We start from the raw sequence: 16,944 nt of genomic DNA, 5'->3' as shown, positions 1-16,944 counted from the left end.
AGGCCAGAAACTTACTGAAGGCTGGGATTCTCATGCAGTCTCTTGAGATTCTAGGGTCTCTAAGAAAAATAACCTAATGTCATCATTAGACTCATGATAAAATTGCATTATAGGAATTCCTGTGATCAGCCAGAGAGCAAACTATCTTTCCTGAGGTTTCCTTTATACACAGTATTCTACCATTTTAAAACTTTCCATATACAGGTGCTCCCTGATCCAGATATTTAACTTTTGTTTTTTAAATAAATGCAAGTCAAAGACGAATTAATCAATGACCAATTTGCTCTAACAGAAAAAAAAAACAAAAAACCCCCCATACCCTAACTGGTGGACAGGATATTTCTCACCTTTCCTCTTATTTTTGTACTGTTCCAAACTATTTGCACTTTGATATCATGTGGAGACACATTTTCAAATAGCTTCAGACTGAAATACAAGTTAAAGATCTTGCAAAATGAAAAGAGACAGAGATTTAATTGGTTTCAGAGTAGCAGCCATGTTAGTCTGTATCCACAAAAAGAACAGGAGTACTTATGGCACCTTAGAGACTAAAAAATGTATTTGAGCATACTATCAATTCTCTATTTTCCATCTGAAATTCATACCATCAAACCTGGGTGCACAAGTACACTCATGCAAAGGCTTAACAAATCAGCTCACTTTTATCTGTGACTTCTCTTTCATACTATCTCAGAGTTTGGAAGAGCAAGAGTGGGAGATGGCATTATATGTGTAACCAAGAGAAAGAAAACCAGGAGAGGGAAGGAAAAAGCGCCATCTGTCTCACTGCTGCCGTGGTAAGGTAACCTTTCCCCTGGACTAAACACAACTTGTCAATAGAGGGTCATACCTGATGACCACCTCATGAGAAACTGATGAATGCATTAAGCCATGCTGCCATCTCCAAAGGCTCTTTGGTCAGCTGTGATCTAGAAATCTTCCTCTCACCTGTGAATGCAAAATCTAAAGCTTTTTTTAACAAGATCAGTATTGCCCTTAAACTTAGTTGTTGATGCCTAAGATTCTCTTCTACAGATACCAGCCCCAAAAGCAACTACAAAGGAAGAGGGCAAATATCGTAGGAAATGAGGAGAGGTAGTGTCAGATGAAGTCAGACACACACAAAATAATCAGAGTTATATCCCGAATTTTTCGTCATGTGTCAGTCTGCATCATGGCCTGAAAAACATACTAGACACTTACGAGCCAGAGAACTAAATCACAGGTAGACAGAAAAGACAAAGTGTGTATATGCCAATGAATTCCAGAGGCCAACCTCCACACGGGATGATGAGTTTCTGGCAGAGTGTTCTCTGGACTTGATCACTCCTCTCAGCCTCTGGCTAGCAGATATCTGGAGACCTGAAGTTCCACCCACTTTAGCTCTTGAAAGGAGAAACAGCTTTCTGCCTCTTCTCCCCTCCCCATAAGTCTCCTGGCAGCACGTCATCTGCACCTGAGACAAAGATCAGCACTTGGCTCTTTCACCCAACCCACAGTGGTTCCTCTGAAGCCAGCTATGGAGAGGAAGAACTCCTCTACTTCACCCCTCCCCCAATCTCCATTTTTGGAAGATCTTCTTCCTCAGAAGCAACAATCCCTGACTCTGCTGCTGGTCCGAGCTTTCCCAAGCAGCTGTGCATGAAAGCGACATGACTTTGGCCAGTTTCATAGGGCTCTGAATATCAGCAGCCAATCGGACCACAGTCTCTCTTAATTTCACACTGCCATTGCTTCACAAAATGAGCAGAGGCACTACCAGACTCAGGAAGACAAAGCAACATCCACTCTCATTTGGAAGACTTTCTTCCTTACCATCTCTGACAAACTTTTCTTTATTTTAATTAATATGAAAGCTTAAATTGTGCAGAAATTGATGAGTTAGGCTTCCACATTCACTGGGAAAGGTTCATGGACCTACCTGGTATTCATCTGACCCCACTTCACAGTGATCTAACACTGGGCTGTCAGCCCAGATAGTAAACTTTGAATCAGCATTTTCTTTAGGAGCAATGAAGAAGGCCTGACTGTGGTTGGTGTTTTACCTTTTATGATTTATTTTTTACATCAGAGATGTCAAGAGTTTTAATGGCAGACCTCCTCAGTTTTATTGGAAGACTCATTTGAGGTCTCAGATGTAAGTGGTGGGACTTTTCTGAGACCTCCACGGAAGGGGACAGGCTAGAGACTCCTTCAGAGACATAATTTCTTCCAAACGTCTAGTTAAGCAGATCTTACTATCAAACAAAATATAAAAATATAAAAAGATCTTCAAACACTCTTTCCCTTTCAGGAAATCTCTTGTTAAGTGTTGTCACAATCCTACTAGGTCTCCACCATCTTCGAGGGTAGACAAACTCTGAATTCTAATGGAGATAAAGCAGGAAAAAATACTCTAAAAAAACTAAAACTTGTTGGCCTTCTGAGCACAACGCAAAGTAGCAAAACAAACCCATTTTTCCCCTTTGTAGATTACCTTTTTAAGCCAAAGTCATTATACTAGTTAAGAATTGGACAAATACTTTTATTATGTGAAAGAGAAGGCTAACTTCACACATTGAGCTTTGATCCTGCAGTCAGATAGGTTTCTGAAGGTCCCTTCACCTATGGTGAGTTGCACTGAGTTGGGCCCAATGTTGCCCTTCTCTAAACTCTAGTGGGCAGCATAGTTCTTTTATTTTTGTGCTTTTATGTCTGATGTCTCCCTCTTCATTTTTTTCTGTTTACCTCCCTCATCCCATCTGTTTGTTTCTTTCCTTGCCTTCCTGTCCATGTTTTTGTCTCTGACCTTTTCCTGCCTTCATTTTATTGCTCTCTTCAGCAATCACGCTTTATATGCACTTTGCTTGTCGAATACCAACAAGATTTATTATATGTGACTAATCTTTCCTTCTGAAGGTGAAAACCACGTACAGCAATTCTGAGGTAACACAATAGTTAGGTGGCTACCCTTGTAAGAAGAGACAAGGAAAGTACAGCAAAGTGGACCTGGAAGCAGGGTGTTTTGTATGTGGTGAATGGCCAACAATGCATAGCAGATCTCTCTGTCTCTCAGAGATTTTGACACGTATGCTGAAATAATTAAGGGCTTTCCTATACACAAATGTTGTACTGCTTTAACTAAACCAGTATAGCTAAAGTGGTACAATCCCCCTAGCATGAATGCAGTTATTTTTTGAACCAGAACTGCATTCACATCAGGGGTTGTACCAGCATAACTGTATCAATTTTTTTTAAAAAAGCAAACCCTAACCAACATAGTTATACTGATACAAAAACTGTGTGCAGAGAAGACCTTGGAGCCCTATCAGAATCCCAGGCTGGTGTGGAATGAAGTTACAGGCTGGCATCTTGCATAGCAGCATTGTCACAAGAGGCGGCAGGATACTGGGATATTGGCCGGTCAGCATGGCATTGGCAGGGCTCAGATTGCTAGCCAGCCGGCAGCAGCGTCTTTTGTACTCAGCCCTGCTTGACACAAAGACGCAGTCCCTGCACCCGACGTGCTTACAATCTAAGCAACAGGCAGATGCTCCCAAATGTGCCACCGCCCCAGATCGCCCTGATTTTTTTACAGTGGCTCACGGTGGTGAAGCGTCACTGTGGCGCTGTGTGGCTTCACCTCCAAAGACCCACTTCCAGTGCCACGGTCCCAGGTCCCTGTGCCACCCCTCCAGACCCAGCGCCACCTTCCCCCCGGGCCTCAGGGCAGCCTGCCTACCCCGGGGCCAACAGAACCCCCGCGCCGGGCCGCAGAGCGGCCTCCCCCGCCCCCCTGGTGCCACTGGACCCTCCCGGGTCGCAGCCTCCCCGCCGGTGCCACTGGACCCTCCCGGGTCGCAGCCTCCCCCGCCCCCCTGGTGCCACTGGACCCTCCCAGGCGGCGGAGCAGCCTCCCCATTGGGCATCCCCCGCAGACTCCCCACTACGAGCCCCCCGCCCACTGAACCCTTGGGCCAAGAGGACGCGTGTCCCTCACCAGCCCCCGGGGACAGGCTGCGGGCGGCGCGGGCGGCGCGGGCTCCCTCCCCCCCAGCCCAGGACGGAAGTGGGGGGTGGGAACCAGAGCAGCCCGCTGTATGGAGCCACCCGGGCTAGGGCGAGCGTCCCTCTCCCGGGGGAGGCGGGGCTGACCTGCTGCAGGAGCCGAGCGGAATATTGAGCCACGTGAGCCTCCATCCTCACCGGGGCCCCGGTGGCTAGGCAAAGCGGAAGCGGAAGCGGAAGCAGCTACGCGCCGGAAGCGGAAGGAACGTGCTGCCCGGAGACGGGAAGAGGCGGCCCCACGGCTCGGTCCGACGCCGAGGGAGGGCCCGCCCTGCGCATGGGGAGCCGGGCCTGAGTTTAGTGCGTGTCGCAGTGCGCTGGGCCCGGCCCTGCTGCTCCCAGGAGAGCGGGCCCCGCCCCGCCGGCCAGGGGGCGGCTGGGGCTAGCCCCGGGCTGGAGTGGAGGCCGCCCTCTTTCGCCAGAGGCCCGCGTGGGTGAACGCGCGGGGCTGCCGACAGCATGTCACCGTGTCCCACGTGCGCACAGGCACAGCGGTGGTTTGGCAGCTCAGTGGAGGGTCTGAGCGCGTAGCCGTCCTCGCAGGCGGAGGGTAGGAGTTAGTGTCCTCCCGCCAGAGCCTGCCCCTCTTTACTAAAGAGTTGCCTGCGTGCCTGCCGAGTGTGGAGCTGTCTGGAAATAGAGGCTCTCCCTGTTTTCCATGCGGTGGGGTTTGACTCTTAAAAAGGCCCAGAGTAAGTGAGTCCCAGGATTTTAGAGGCATGGCGGGCGAGGAAATATCTTTTATTGGACCAACTTCTGTTGGTGAGAGAGAGACGCTTTTTAGCTACACAGAGCCTTTCCTGGGGGCTGAAGAAAAGCTCGATGTAGCCGCAGAGTTTGTCTTTCTCACCAACAGAACCTGGTCCAGTAAAAGATGTTTTTTCACAGGCCTTATCACGTTGAGTCCAGGCTGGTCCTCCAGGAGCTGTGAATGCAGTGCCAGTCACCACCCTCCTTCCTTGGAGCAACAGTGACTCATTCAGCTGAATGTGCAGTGCTTCCATGTATGTGCATGAACTGATATGGTATAGGGGAGATAAATTGGGTGGGTTGGTGGGTGAGACAGGTGAGCTGCTACAGCAGAGTCAAGGAGGAAGAATTTACAGAGTAGAGGGGAATTTATGTCATTGCAAGGCTGCAGCTGGAGATTAATGATTACTGCCATGCCATTACAAGAATTTCCCAGAGTTCCAAGTTAAATGAGCAGCCCTGCTCAGTACCAGCAATAGTCCACATACAGTTTGTAGTGTTATTTCCCTTATTCCCACAATTGCTTTAATAAGACATTCTTATTGATGCTTCAGCATTGCAGTGCCTCTGCACAGCACCACCCTCCAGACCCAGCCACAGTAATGGCAAGGGGTGTGATGGATTTTTGGTTGCATGAAACAATACAATTTTGGTCCCCATACCATGGGTAAGAGTATAGGGCAACGGCACTGAATATTGTTACTATGCTGCTACAGGTAGTGGTGGTTTTAGCAGACATCTCAGTGCTGAGGGTAACAAAGGTATAGAGAACATAGCTGCTGTTGGCACCAGGAAGCCACCTGAGCCCATATACCACTAACCTGTTAACTACATTTGTGTTAGCCAGTCTTACCATGGAATGGCATGGGATAGTGTCATACCACAAAGGAAGAAATAAGGGAACCATCCCTAGAAACCTTTGGGAGAGGATTGCAGAGTATCTCTCTGAAATTTCATTGAGAATACAGGAGACATCCCTATATGCATAAATACGATGCTCTACATAGCTCTCCCTCGCACTCCCCCAGCCTAACCCAACAGCAGAATGAAAAACAGATGCCAACTCTACTGCTACATGTTGTACTTACATCTCTTCTCAAACAAGTAAAACAATGAGAAGTCAATACCTGTGTTTGTTAACGGGGGGATGGGCTAGGTGTTATCTTTTAATTTAAACCCTGCAAGGAAAAATGTATGCACACATTTATCCAAGGTCCCTTTCCCTTCTTTGGGCTCATCTGTGCTTGTCTGGTGGGACTGGCTAGATCAGTGGTCCCCAAACTGTAGGACACTCCCTCCCAGGGGGCCACGGAGGAATGTTCATGGGGATGTGGCAGGGTTGGGGCCAGCTGCCATGGTGGGCAGGGAGGGAGCGCTACCCAACTTTGCTCCAGCCCCAGCTGAGGCCTGGCTCCTGGCCATAGCTCCGCTCCAGGCTACGACCCCAGCCACAGCTCCAGCCCCAATCTCAGTTCCTGGAAGTTTGGGGGGAACACCGACAGATTACATTATCGGTAAGGGGGAGCCATGACAATAAAAAGTTTGGAGACCACTAGGCTAGACTGTGATGGAGTCTTGAACAGGTCTGAGCTTGAACCCCCTGCTGCATCTTCCCTCTCCTCCTCTTCTTCCACCTCACTGCTCACGGCAGGGGTCTCTGCTCCAAAAGGTATAAACTGGGGTCTCAAACTCAATTTACCTTAGGGCCAGTACCAGTCCTCAAATCCTCCCAGCGGGTCAATAATATCACTGAAGATGGTGTTCACACCACCTTCCCAGCCTGTTTCCCACCCTTTTCCCTTGCTCCCTTGGCCTCATGCCACCCTGGCTGACTCTGCCCAGTGTCTAGTGACACTGCCTCCATGGCTGACTCTGCCATGACTGTAACTTAAAGTTAGTTCTGAAATATCCCCTATTCCCACCCCAAACATACAAGTGTGTAGACCAACTATGTAATTTTGTAATATTTTTTAATTACCATTAATTCTGACAAAACCATTACAGTATACATAGGATAAAAATGTATAGTTGTTGCCTATTAAAATGTTTCATACATAGAAAAATAGTATATACATCCAAAGACCTGCATTTTAAAAGTATTTGTCAGCTTTAATGGACAGAGACTAATGTAATTTAGTCTTTATTCTGGACTTAATTGCATTCTCTCCCCAATTCCACCCCACCATAGTAGAGTCATAACTATAAAGGTGGTTTGGAAAGGTTAGAAGTGTTTGAGAAAATAAAGAATTAGCACAATAAAAACCATTCAAATCAGCATTTTCAAAGTTAAATTACCCAAATATTATATAACAAAGCGGCTAGTAGTTTGATGAAAACTTAGCTATCAATTACAGTAATTCTGGACAAAGTAGTCACATCTCCTTTTCATAATTCTGTAGCGTACAGTAATATGGTAGATATTTTTTAAAGCAGCATCATTCAAGTACTCAATACTAGGTAATTTACTACAAAATTATAAGATTTTAAGAGCTTTTTGATTTTAGCAGCAATACACCAAGTTTCATAGTTTATTTTTACTGACTGGAAATCCATTATTTGACATAAAATAATCTTTTACAAACAGCCAACAACAAATCTGAGAAGTGAAATGCATTGTATTGACCTGGCAGAGGGCCTGATATAACTCCCATTAAAATTAATGGAAAGACTCCATTGAATTTAATGGGACTTTGATCAGGCCCTAAAATGATGAGGGGGGGGGTTTCCCACTCCTACAAAACAGTGCAACTTGTACGGCTAAAAATTTGAATTGGATTCTTTGTAGTACAATACTGGGTCAAATTCAGCACCGGGGTGCAGCTCTATGACTTCAGCAGAGTTACACCTTCTCACACAGGGGTTAACTGTGGCCCTTCATATATATTAGTATGTAGTGCCCTCAATCTGCAGAGAGTCTTATTTACTTAGAACAGTCCATTTTTGTAGAACAGAGGGTGTAAGTTTACTCACTTAAGTATTTTTTGTATCATATAAAACTGCCAGTGCTCTATTCTGTGGAGCACGTGTTCAGCTACCAAAAGCCCCAAACAAATTAATGATCCAAAGGAATGCATACAATTAAATTTTGTGAGGGGGAGTTCAATCTACGGGAGTGCAAGAAAAATAAATAGTATTTCTAATACTATGGAAAGCACAATCTCTTGATAAAATGGATCCAGACTTGCCATTTGAATGGTCCAATTGGCACTTGGGCATAAAATAAACTGAGCAGTTCAGTTCTTAGAAACACCCGTATGTGGATTGAACACCCACACCTAAAAGCTGGGCTCAGAGTCACACATGCATTAAAGACTAAACTGTCTGCAGAGATGAATTAGTGACAAAGCTGTCAAGTATATCATGCAAATCAATTTGGGATGTGCTAGAAAAGACGGGGTGCTTAAACACTGGTGCTTTCACACGTTTTCTTTGTATATTTGTGTACATATATTAGTTGCTTTTTCTGCATTGTTATTATTATTTTAAACTGTAGAAAAATAAGTAATAAAATATTCCTAAGCAACTGTAGGGTCTTCTCTTTATATGTAAGGACAAAAATCTTTAAAAGCACCTGAATGACTGTGGAGCCTAAGTCCCACTGAGTTACTTGCTAAAAAATACTCTGAAAATAGAGTTTAAAAATGATAGAATAGCTATCCCAGGTTAGTGGATTAGAAAAGGAATGCGTTAGCTGTGCCCCACTTGATGGGAATAGTATTAAAAAAACAAAAAAGAGAAAAAAGGTAAGTTCATCCAGAAAGCTCACTTTATTTAAAAAAAAAAAACCTAAAATTGACTCGTGTTCCATGCAGCCCTCCTCCTACAGCAGTGGTTTCAATGGGCTTTTGGAACTTGTTAAACAAACAGATCCATTATAAACATGAGCTGAAAGTACAAATCTCAAAAAAGTGCAAGTATTTCAACTCTACACCCATTTTTATGACCTAGCAGGAAATGCAAACACTTCACAGCTCAGAGTATTCATTCACAGCACTTCAGAATAAAAAAATGGTTCCCTGCATTCTCTATATTGAACACAATATTAACTAGGAAGAGTTTGATGTGTTATAGCCATAGAACATAGCAGTGAGGTTCCTTCAGATTTATTTTATTGCAGTAAAACCTCTAAAAGGTAGAGCTGTACAAAATAAGTCTAAATAGAATATTATTTAAGAACAGCACTTCAGGCTGCATTTGTTCTTATTTAAAATTCTTTCCCAAAAATACATTCCTAAATATACAAACTATACAATCTTGTCACTTTAATGCTGGTTTTTCTAATGATAGAACAAAACTAAAAAAGTCTTTAGACATTAAAAAACCGACAAAAGCTCTAATGTACAAATGACTTGGTACCTTCATAATACCACATAAATAACTTCAGCAAAACCAAACTGTATTTATGGAATGGTCAGGGAAAACAAATACTTTATGGTGATTAAACATCATCTGCAGAGAGGGTTGGAATGTCTATCCTCGGTCGTGTGAAAAATGCCATCTTCTCTCTAAAAAGAAGACCACCATCAGTTGTTAATACAATAAAGAATCCACCAGAGATTTGGACATCCTAAGAGAAGAAAGACTGCCCAGGCAACTAATACACAAAAAGAAAAGCCCCATGCTTCACAACACGCCTCTTACTTACATTTCAGAGACAGGCATTGTAAGTGGTTACAGTAAAACTAACAAAACTGTACTTGTTACAAAAAAGCATCACTTTGCTACTATCATACCATTTTAGGTCTCACAAGTGTGTTACAATAAGACAGCCATAGGTGATTCATTTCTTAAAGGGATAGACAAGCAGCATTGTACTACTGCCTGATAAAGAAAATATTGGGATCCAGGCCTGTTCTCATTGAAATCAACATGAATTCTGTGGATTTAAATGAGCGCAGGATTTTAGTCTTGCATAAAAAAATGCAAATCTCTCTAACTCAGGCAGCACAGTAACAGTCTTTTGTAAAGGACACTTAAATTCATGGTGAAGTGAAGTTATGCAAAAGAAAATTTTGCAGCAATAACTTTCTCCTCTTTAGAGACATTCCTACCTGAATGATTGTACCTCCAGGGGCTCCTTACGACTCTGTCCTCGCAGCCTGTGTACATCCTTGGCAGCTGCTCTCATCATTTTATCCGCTTTCAGCTCACACTTGTGTTCTGTTTTCTCGACCTAATTGAGTGATGAAGAGAGTGAAACCTTATGTACAATATAGAAGATACCAATTGATTCTTCCCTAAACCAACAAGCTCATGTCACACTAAAAAGGTTATTTCATTTGTATGTTAAAGGAGAGAAATAAAGGCATTCTGGTGAGATCAACTATTTGGGGCCATAAACCATAGAAGCTGGAATAAGATTTAGCAGGAGTTTTCCACCTCTAATATGCCCATTCATTGTGAACACAATGCAGCCCTTCTGCAATGTCTATTCTAGCCTATTGGCTGGAACTGTGGCTGCTGACCCCTGGGCAACCCCTCTGTCTGGGGTTTGAGGCCAGCGGATCAGCTTCAATGAGCATCTAGCAGTACCCTCAGCAGCTCAACCCCAAAAGCCCCCTGCATGCCAGCCTGTTCAAAGCCAGAATGAAACCCTTGCACAGCAGATGGAAAAGCCCCCCTGCACATCAATCCTGTCTGCCTCAGTTCCAGCATAGGGACCCCTGCAAAGTCTGTGTGGTGTAGACGGAGCCCTGAGCACCTGGGTGAACTTCTTGCAGAAGGAATAATATAAGCCAATGGCACAATGTGTGTGTGTGTTTAACGTGGCATTTACAAGATTATGAAGCTGAAGTATAAGAGGGATGAGATGCGTGCCTTTCTTATGAAAGAGGGTAAAAGCAGTATGCCTCCAGATGCTCTCCCTCTGGACTAACCTGAGGAACTAGTTAAGATAAAGAAAAAAAGTTGAAAGTTTAGCTAACAATTAGAAGTCTATCATCAAAGGGATTATCATAATCAAATAAAGAACAATCCCATTTTTTGTGAAATATGTCAGAAAGCGGCCCACTTTGCTATTACCTCTACTTCGGGCTATTCAGTCATTCCTGAAGCTTCCCCCACCTTATCTATAAATTCCATTCTTTTTGAAGCACTGAATTTTATTTTTAGACTCTCCAGAGAGAAAAGGAATGCATTTTGAACAGAAAGGCAACTTTCAGAAAGAGAAAAAATTGTTTTGTGCAATAATCTTTAGTGTTTCCAGTTATCAGCATCCTTTTCATCACTGCCATTTAACCCACTCCTTGATGGTAGATGCTTTCAGAACTGTCAAATAAAATGCAGTTTTAATAATCTGGGGAAAAAAGATATTTTCTGCTATGGCCAACTGGGAATCCTGCATAATTAATATTCCCAAATCATTTCCTTTTGACATAAGGTAGGACGCCTGGGATTTCCATTCTAATGATCTAAAACCAAAATGAATACTTGTTGAAAAGTTTTAGTTAGTGCCTGATGTTTCTTTTATACCCAATGTTTTCTGAAAGCACAATTGTTATAAGATGAATATTGAAACTACATAAACATCAGTCAAGTTGTCTGTCATCTTTCACTATCCTCTGGTTTGGTTTTCTAGTCAGCCAAAGTATGACAGAAGCTGTGACCAAGTTCGAAGAAGAATGTGAGGTTGCCTTTTTCTACCAGTTTAATAGCCAATCTTGTTACTGATTTCTCTCAAAGGAGATTATATCATTCCCAAGCTTGAATCACAAGACCCATTTATTTATGCATTTCAAAGACAAATGCCAAGTGACAGAGCAACTTGTATTCTAGTGTAAGCTTATTTAGTTTCACTAGATATTTGAAAACCAAAGTGACTAGCACGCTGTTTGCTTATGCTTATAATAGAGATCTGCAACTGCAAGGTTAAGCGGGAAAACTAAAACAAGTTGCCACTTCTGTTAGGGGTTACACACAGACTCATAGACTTTAAGTCAGAAGGGACCATCATAATCATCTAGTTAGATCTCCTGCACATTGCAGGACCTCACTCACCCACTCCTGTAATAGACTCATAACCTCTGGCTGAGTTACTGAAGTCCTCAAATCATGATGTAAAGACTTCAAGCTACAGAAAATCCACCATTTACATTAGTTTAAACCTACAAGTGACCCATGCCCCATGCTGCAGAGGAAGATGAAAAATCTTGAGCCAATCTGATCCAGGGAAAAATTCCCTGCCGACCTCAAATATGATGATCAGTTAGACCCTGAGCATGTGGGCAAGATCCTCTGACCAGACATCTTGGAAAAATTTCTCAGAGCCCTCTTCAGTTAGTGTCCCTTCACCAGCCATTGGAGATATTTGCTGCTAGCAGTCGCAGATCAGCTACGTGCCATTGTAGGCAGTCTCATCATAGCATCCCCTCCATAACCTTATCAAGCTCAGTCTTGAAGCCAGTTAGGTTTAGTTGGTTAGAAACCTTTGTCCAATTTCAAGTCTAAACTTGTTGATAGCCAATTTATATCCATTTGTTCTTGTGCTCACATTGGCACTTAACTTAAATAACTCCTCTCCTTCCTTCCCTAGTATTCATCCCTCTGATGTACTTATAAAGAGCAATCATATCTCCCCTCAGCTTTTGTTTGGTTAGGCTAAACAAGTCAAGCTCATAAGGTAGGTTTTCCATGCCTCGGATCATCCTAGTAGCCCTTCTCTGCACTTGTTCCAGTTTTAATTCATCATTCTTTAACATGGGAGACCAGAACTGCACACAGTATCCCAGATGAGGTCTCCCCAGTGCCTTGTATAATGTTACTAATTCTTCCCTATCTGTACCGGAAATACCTTGCCTGATGCATCCTAAGATTGCATTAGCCTTTTGCATGGCCACATCACACTGGTGGCCCATTGTCATCCTGTGATTAACCAATACATCCAGGTCTTTCTCCTCCTCTGTCACTTCCAACTGATGCATCCCCAGTTTATAGCAAAAATTCTTGTTAGTCCCTACATGCATGGCCTTGCACTGTGCACTATTACATTTCATCGTATTTCTATTACTCAAGTTTACGAGGTCGTCAAGATCTTCTTGTATTATATTCTGGTCCTCATCTGCATTGGCAATACCTCCCAACTTGGTCTTATCTGCAAATGTTATTAGCACCCTCCCACTTTTTGTGCCAAGGTCAATAATAAAAACGTTAACTAAGATCAGTCCCAAGACCAATCCCTGAGGAACGCTACTAGTAACCTCTGGCATGGTGCCCCCCATAAGGCTTTGTGGAAATATGCTTGTGAATGTATATATGACATAACTGGAGTATGTTTTATGCTACATATGCCATGTAACATATCTCTGTAAAGGTTATGACCTACTGAATCTATTCGTCCTATTTGTATGCATGTGTCATTATTGTATTCGAAGTTATGAATACTGGCTGTATACTTGTCTGATTTTAAATAACCTTAGTAAGGCATTTGGTCAGCTTCTTTAGAAAGGAATTTGCAAGTTAAGTGCACAATCAAGAATCACTTAATGCACAATGGATCTTGGAAGGCTCCAATCCACATAAGAAGTCTACCTGAGGACATTCAAGGTAGCATGTAAACAATGGCTGCTGCCTGTAAAAACTGAGTCATGCATGGACATGTGACTTGCCCATGTGACTCCAAAACTCCATCTTGGAGCTGGACTTTGCATAGGAGAGAGGAGGGGGTCTCCACCCACAAGAGAAAGTCTATTTAAGCCCATGGAAGACCCCTCCATTTTGTCTTCAGCTGGCTAAAGAGATAGTCTCTCCACCCCCAAGGATACCTGAAAGAAACTGGAACAAAGGACAGTAACTACAGGGTGTGTGAGTAATTGCTGGACCCAGACTAGAAGGAGATTAGTCTGTAAAAGGAAGCTTACTGGGATTCCTCTAAGGATGAGGTTTTTATCTGTATTCAGTTTTCTTATGGTATTAGATCTAGACTTGTGTGTTCTATTTTATTTTGCTTGGTAATTCATTTTGTTCTGTCTGCTATTAACTGGAATCACTTAAATCCTACTTTCTGTATTTATTAAAATCACTTTTTACTTATTAATTAACCCAGAGTATGTATTAATACCTGGGGGTGGGGGTGGGGGGTGGCAAACAGCTGTGCATATCTCTCTCTCTCAGTGTCATAGAGGGCGAAGAATTTATGAGTTTACCCTTTATACATGGAAAACAGATTTGGGGTTTGGACCCCATTGGGAGTTGGGCATCTGAGTATTAAAGATGGGAACACTTCTTAAGCTGCTTTCAATTAAGTCTGCAGCTTTGGGGCACATAGTTCAGACCCTGGGTCTGTGTTGGAGCAGACTGGCGGTTCTGGCTCAACAAGACAGGGTGCTGGAGTCCCAAGCTGGCAGGGAAAGCAGGGGCAGAAGTAGTCTTGGGACATCAGTTGGCAGCCCCAAGGGGGTTTCTGTGATCCAACCCGTCACAACCTCCCTCTAGCCTGACAGTTCATCTTTCAGTATGACCCATTGTAGTCTCTCCTTTAACTAGTCCCTTTTCTACCTTTCACTTCTCATATTAATTCCCATCTTCAATTTAACTAATAATGTCCCATGTGGAACTGTATCAAATGCCTTACTGAAATCCAGATAGATAAGAGCTCTGACTTTTGCATTAATTATGCATGTTTAATAGCAGAGGACCTTATTCTAAAGCACTTAGGCCTAGTCTACACACAGGTTTTTTACTAAAACTACTTTGGTTACAAGTACAATTTCTACTGGTATCGTTAAAGCAGTAAAGTCTATGAAAGTCTGCATGTAAACAAGCCCTTCCACCAAATAGTACCATGTTCTGCAAGGAGTTCCAATGATACCATAAGTAAGTGCAGAAGAACTGGGCCCAGGATAGTCAGCAGAGTTTGTGGATTAAATCCTACAGCGTCTTGTAACCATGGACTTCTAGAACCCTCAGATTTTTCTAGAAGGCTGTTTATAGTACTTTGAACATATTACAGCATTTTATAATCCATCAATACACACAGATTCAGAGAAGGCAAAACAGAATATCATTTTATTAACCAACAAGCAGATAATCCAGAAGACCCAATTTTTACTGAGACATTCTAGTACCTCCCTCCCTAATGGTCTGGGCACTCATTCCCCCACTAACAAAGGTCACAGCCCCCAAAATTGTGATCTCAACATACTTCTTCTTGGTGCATGAAACAGACTTTCCCCACAGCATGCAACTCTTGTGTGTGCCTGATAAAGACCATTTATGAAAATTCAGTCTGTACATTAAGTTACAGATTCTCTCTCATCACTGCTTTCCAAGACTGCCACTGGGCTTTGAAAAGAACGGAGCTAGCCAAAAGAAAGGAGTAGCCAATCGGTACTATCCTTCTACATGCAGGAACCACTTGGAGCCAATGACTCTGTGACATTGTACTCCATATTGATATTATTATGATATGATTATGGCATAATTAGAATGAATTTTGTACAAGACTGGTAATGTGCGGTGTCATTGGAAAAGTTATGATGTGCTAAATATAATTATTCTATTTGTATGCATGTATCATTTTTGTATCTGAAGTTATGAATATTGACTATGTATCTGTATTTCACATGTAGTCACACCTGGGTGATACCCACTAGGCCAAATGCTTCCAGTCTAGACAGCTGGCTGTGAAGGGCCTGTTCAAGGTAATGGGCCATTAGGAAGAACAACTGGCCTTAGGAGAAGCTTATCTCCCATTGGGTGAGCCTTCTTGAGAAGGCTCCAGACAGCCTGTAAGTAATGGCTACCATGACTCAGCAAGGTATTCAAGGGCATGTGACCAGGCCACATGACACGGAACTACATCTTGGATACCAGTGTTGTTCCACAAACTGAGTTTGGGACAAAGGGGTCTCACCATATGCTAAAGCTATATAAGGCAGGGAGTGACATCATCTGTTGTTGTTTAGTCCCCACACAAGAAAACTCCTGGAAACACCTAAGGAACAAAAGGCTGAACTGGGGTACATGCTGGACCCAGGCTAAAGGGATTTCTAGCCTGTGTATGAAAACCTGGGGATCCCAAGCTGCAAAGCAAGTGGAGCTTGTTCCTTAAGTATCTGCAAGCCTGCTTGTATCATCAGTGAGGGTGAGAGATTGTTAATTCAAATCCTATCCTTCTACTATGTTAAGCTTAGTTTGAGTTTTTGTTTATTTACTAGGTAATCTGCTTTGATCTGTTTGCTAGCACTTAAAATCTTTTGTAGTTAATAAACTTGTTTTTGCTTTATCTAAACCAGTGAGTCTGAATGAAGTTCTTGGAAATCTTAGCTCAAGGGGCAAAGGCTGTTGCATTTCCTCTCCACAGTAAGGGGGAGGTGAACTGGATAATAAATTCATACTGGTCAGGGTTTTGACCAGGGCAGGACGGTACAGCTCTGGGGTCCTAGACTGGGAAGCTGGTGGTTATTTTGGCTGTAGTGTCTCTATTGTTGGTTTGTGCAGTGGCTGGTCAGCCCAGTATGTAACTGCAGCTGGGTGTGTCCCTACTTGTGTGAATGCTGGTGGAAGTGTAGGACCAGGAGCGGGTCTGCAGCTTGTCACAACAACACAGTGTGAGAGAGAGCCCTGGCTGGTGAGTCAGAGGCCTCAGTGGTACCCCAGTTCCAGGTGGCACCCCAGGGAGGAACCCGTCACAGACTCCTCCTGCGCCTGGCCTTGCATCCAATGAAACGTGACAGTGGAATTCAAATTGTAGGAAAGGACTCCTGCATTTGCAAGGGCTACAATTCTAATTATCTGTCAGTATGTAAAGTTAATAAAACAGAAGCTCCAATACAAAGCTCCAAAAAATAGGTTTATTTAAAAGGGGAAAGATTTGGAATGTAGCAGTACTAAAGATTTGAACATTCTGGTCTCTAGAGGATTGGGAAAATGTGTTTGACTAAACATATTAACAAAAACCCAGTCAGAATTACTTACCCGTTTTTCAACATGTCGCAGCCAAAGCCGGAATCTCTCATCATCCTTTACCCATTGTGGCAGCTCTTTTTCACCTTGACCTTGAGCTTGTTCTAACTGTTCTTTCAGTTCTTTCAGTACAGAGATCTCTTGCACTAACTGATTGTGCCAGGTCCTTGAAGCCTGCAGGTCTAACTCCAGGTCTAGTGAAGTTCGGATTAGACGCTCTGCACCAAAGGACTTAACTGAAGGCTG

General features: G+C 43.2%; 2 protein-coding genes and 1 long non-coding RNA gene across 5 annotated transcripts in view; all 3 read right to left on the bottom strand.

Moving 5' to 3' along the window:
* Positions 1-4,315, bottom strand: part of RARS1 (arginyl-tRNA synthetase 1) — a 29,570-nt gene extending 25,255 nt beyond the window's left edge. The window contains exon 1 of one of the 2 annotated variants that reach the window (XM_037907896.2): positions 4,135-4,315. In XM_037907896.2, coding sequence (XP_037763824.1) covers positions 4,135-4,179 — 45 coding nt within the window. In that variant the 5' untranslated portion in view covers positions 4,180-4,315. Of the gene's footprint in view, positions 1-850; positions 949-4,134 lie in introns of those variants that run through there. The other variant, XM_043521048.1, reaches the window with a different exon arrangement.
* Positions 850-4,105, bottom strand: LOC122461433. Its single transcript, XR_006283318.1, has 2 exons — positions 3,980-4,105; positions 850-948 (listed from the first exon to the last, which is right to left on the bottom strand). It is a non-coding gene; the product is annotated as an uncharacterized LOC122461433 (long non-coding RNA).
* A 2,435-nt stretch (positions 4,316-6,750) lies between the features above and the next one.
* The window catches only part of WWC1 (WW and C2 domain containing 1), a 131,031-nt gene continuing 120,837 nt past the window's right edge, over positions 6,751-16,944 (bottom strand). For both annotated transcript variants that reach the window (XM_007071451.4, XM_037907894.2), the window contains 3 exons: positions 16,711-16,941; positions 9,849-9,970; positions 6,751-9,302 (listed from right to left, as the gene is read on the bottom strand). In XM_007071451.4, the coding sequence (XP_007071513.2) occupies positions 9,236-9,302; positions 9,849-9,970; positions 16,711-16,941 (420 nt within the window). In that variant the 3' untranslated portion in view covers positions 6,751-9,235. The remainder of the gene's footprint in view (positions 9,303-9,848; positions 9,971-16,710; positions 16,942-16,944) is intronic.

The sequence above is a fragment of the Chelonia mydas genome, chromosome 8 (genome assembly GCF_015237465.2).
Source record: "Chelonia mydas isolate rCheMyd1 chromosome 8, rCheMyd1.pri.v2, whole genome shotgun sequence".
Taxonomy (NCBI): Eukaryota; Metazoa; Chordata; order Testudines; family Cheloniidae; genus Chelonia; species Chelonia mydas.
Note: the sequence above shows the minus strand (reverse complement) of the source record. Positions and strands in the feature narration are given on the sequence as shown.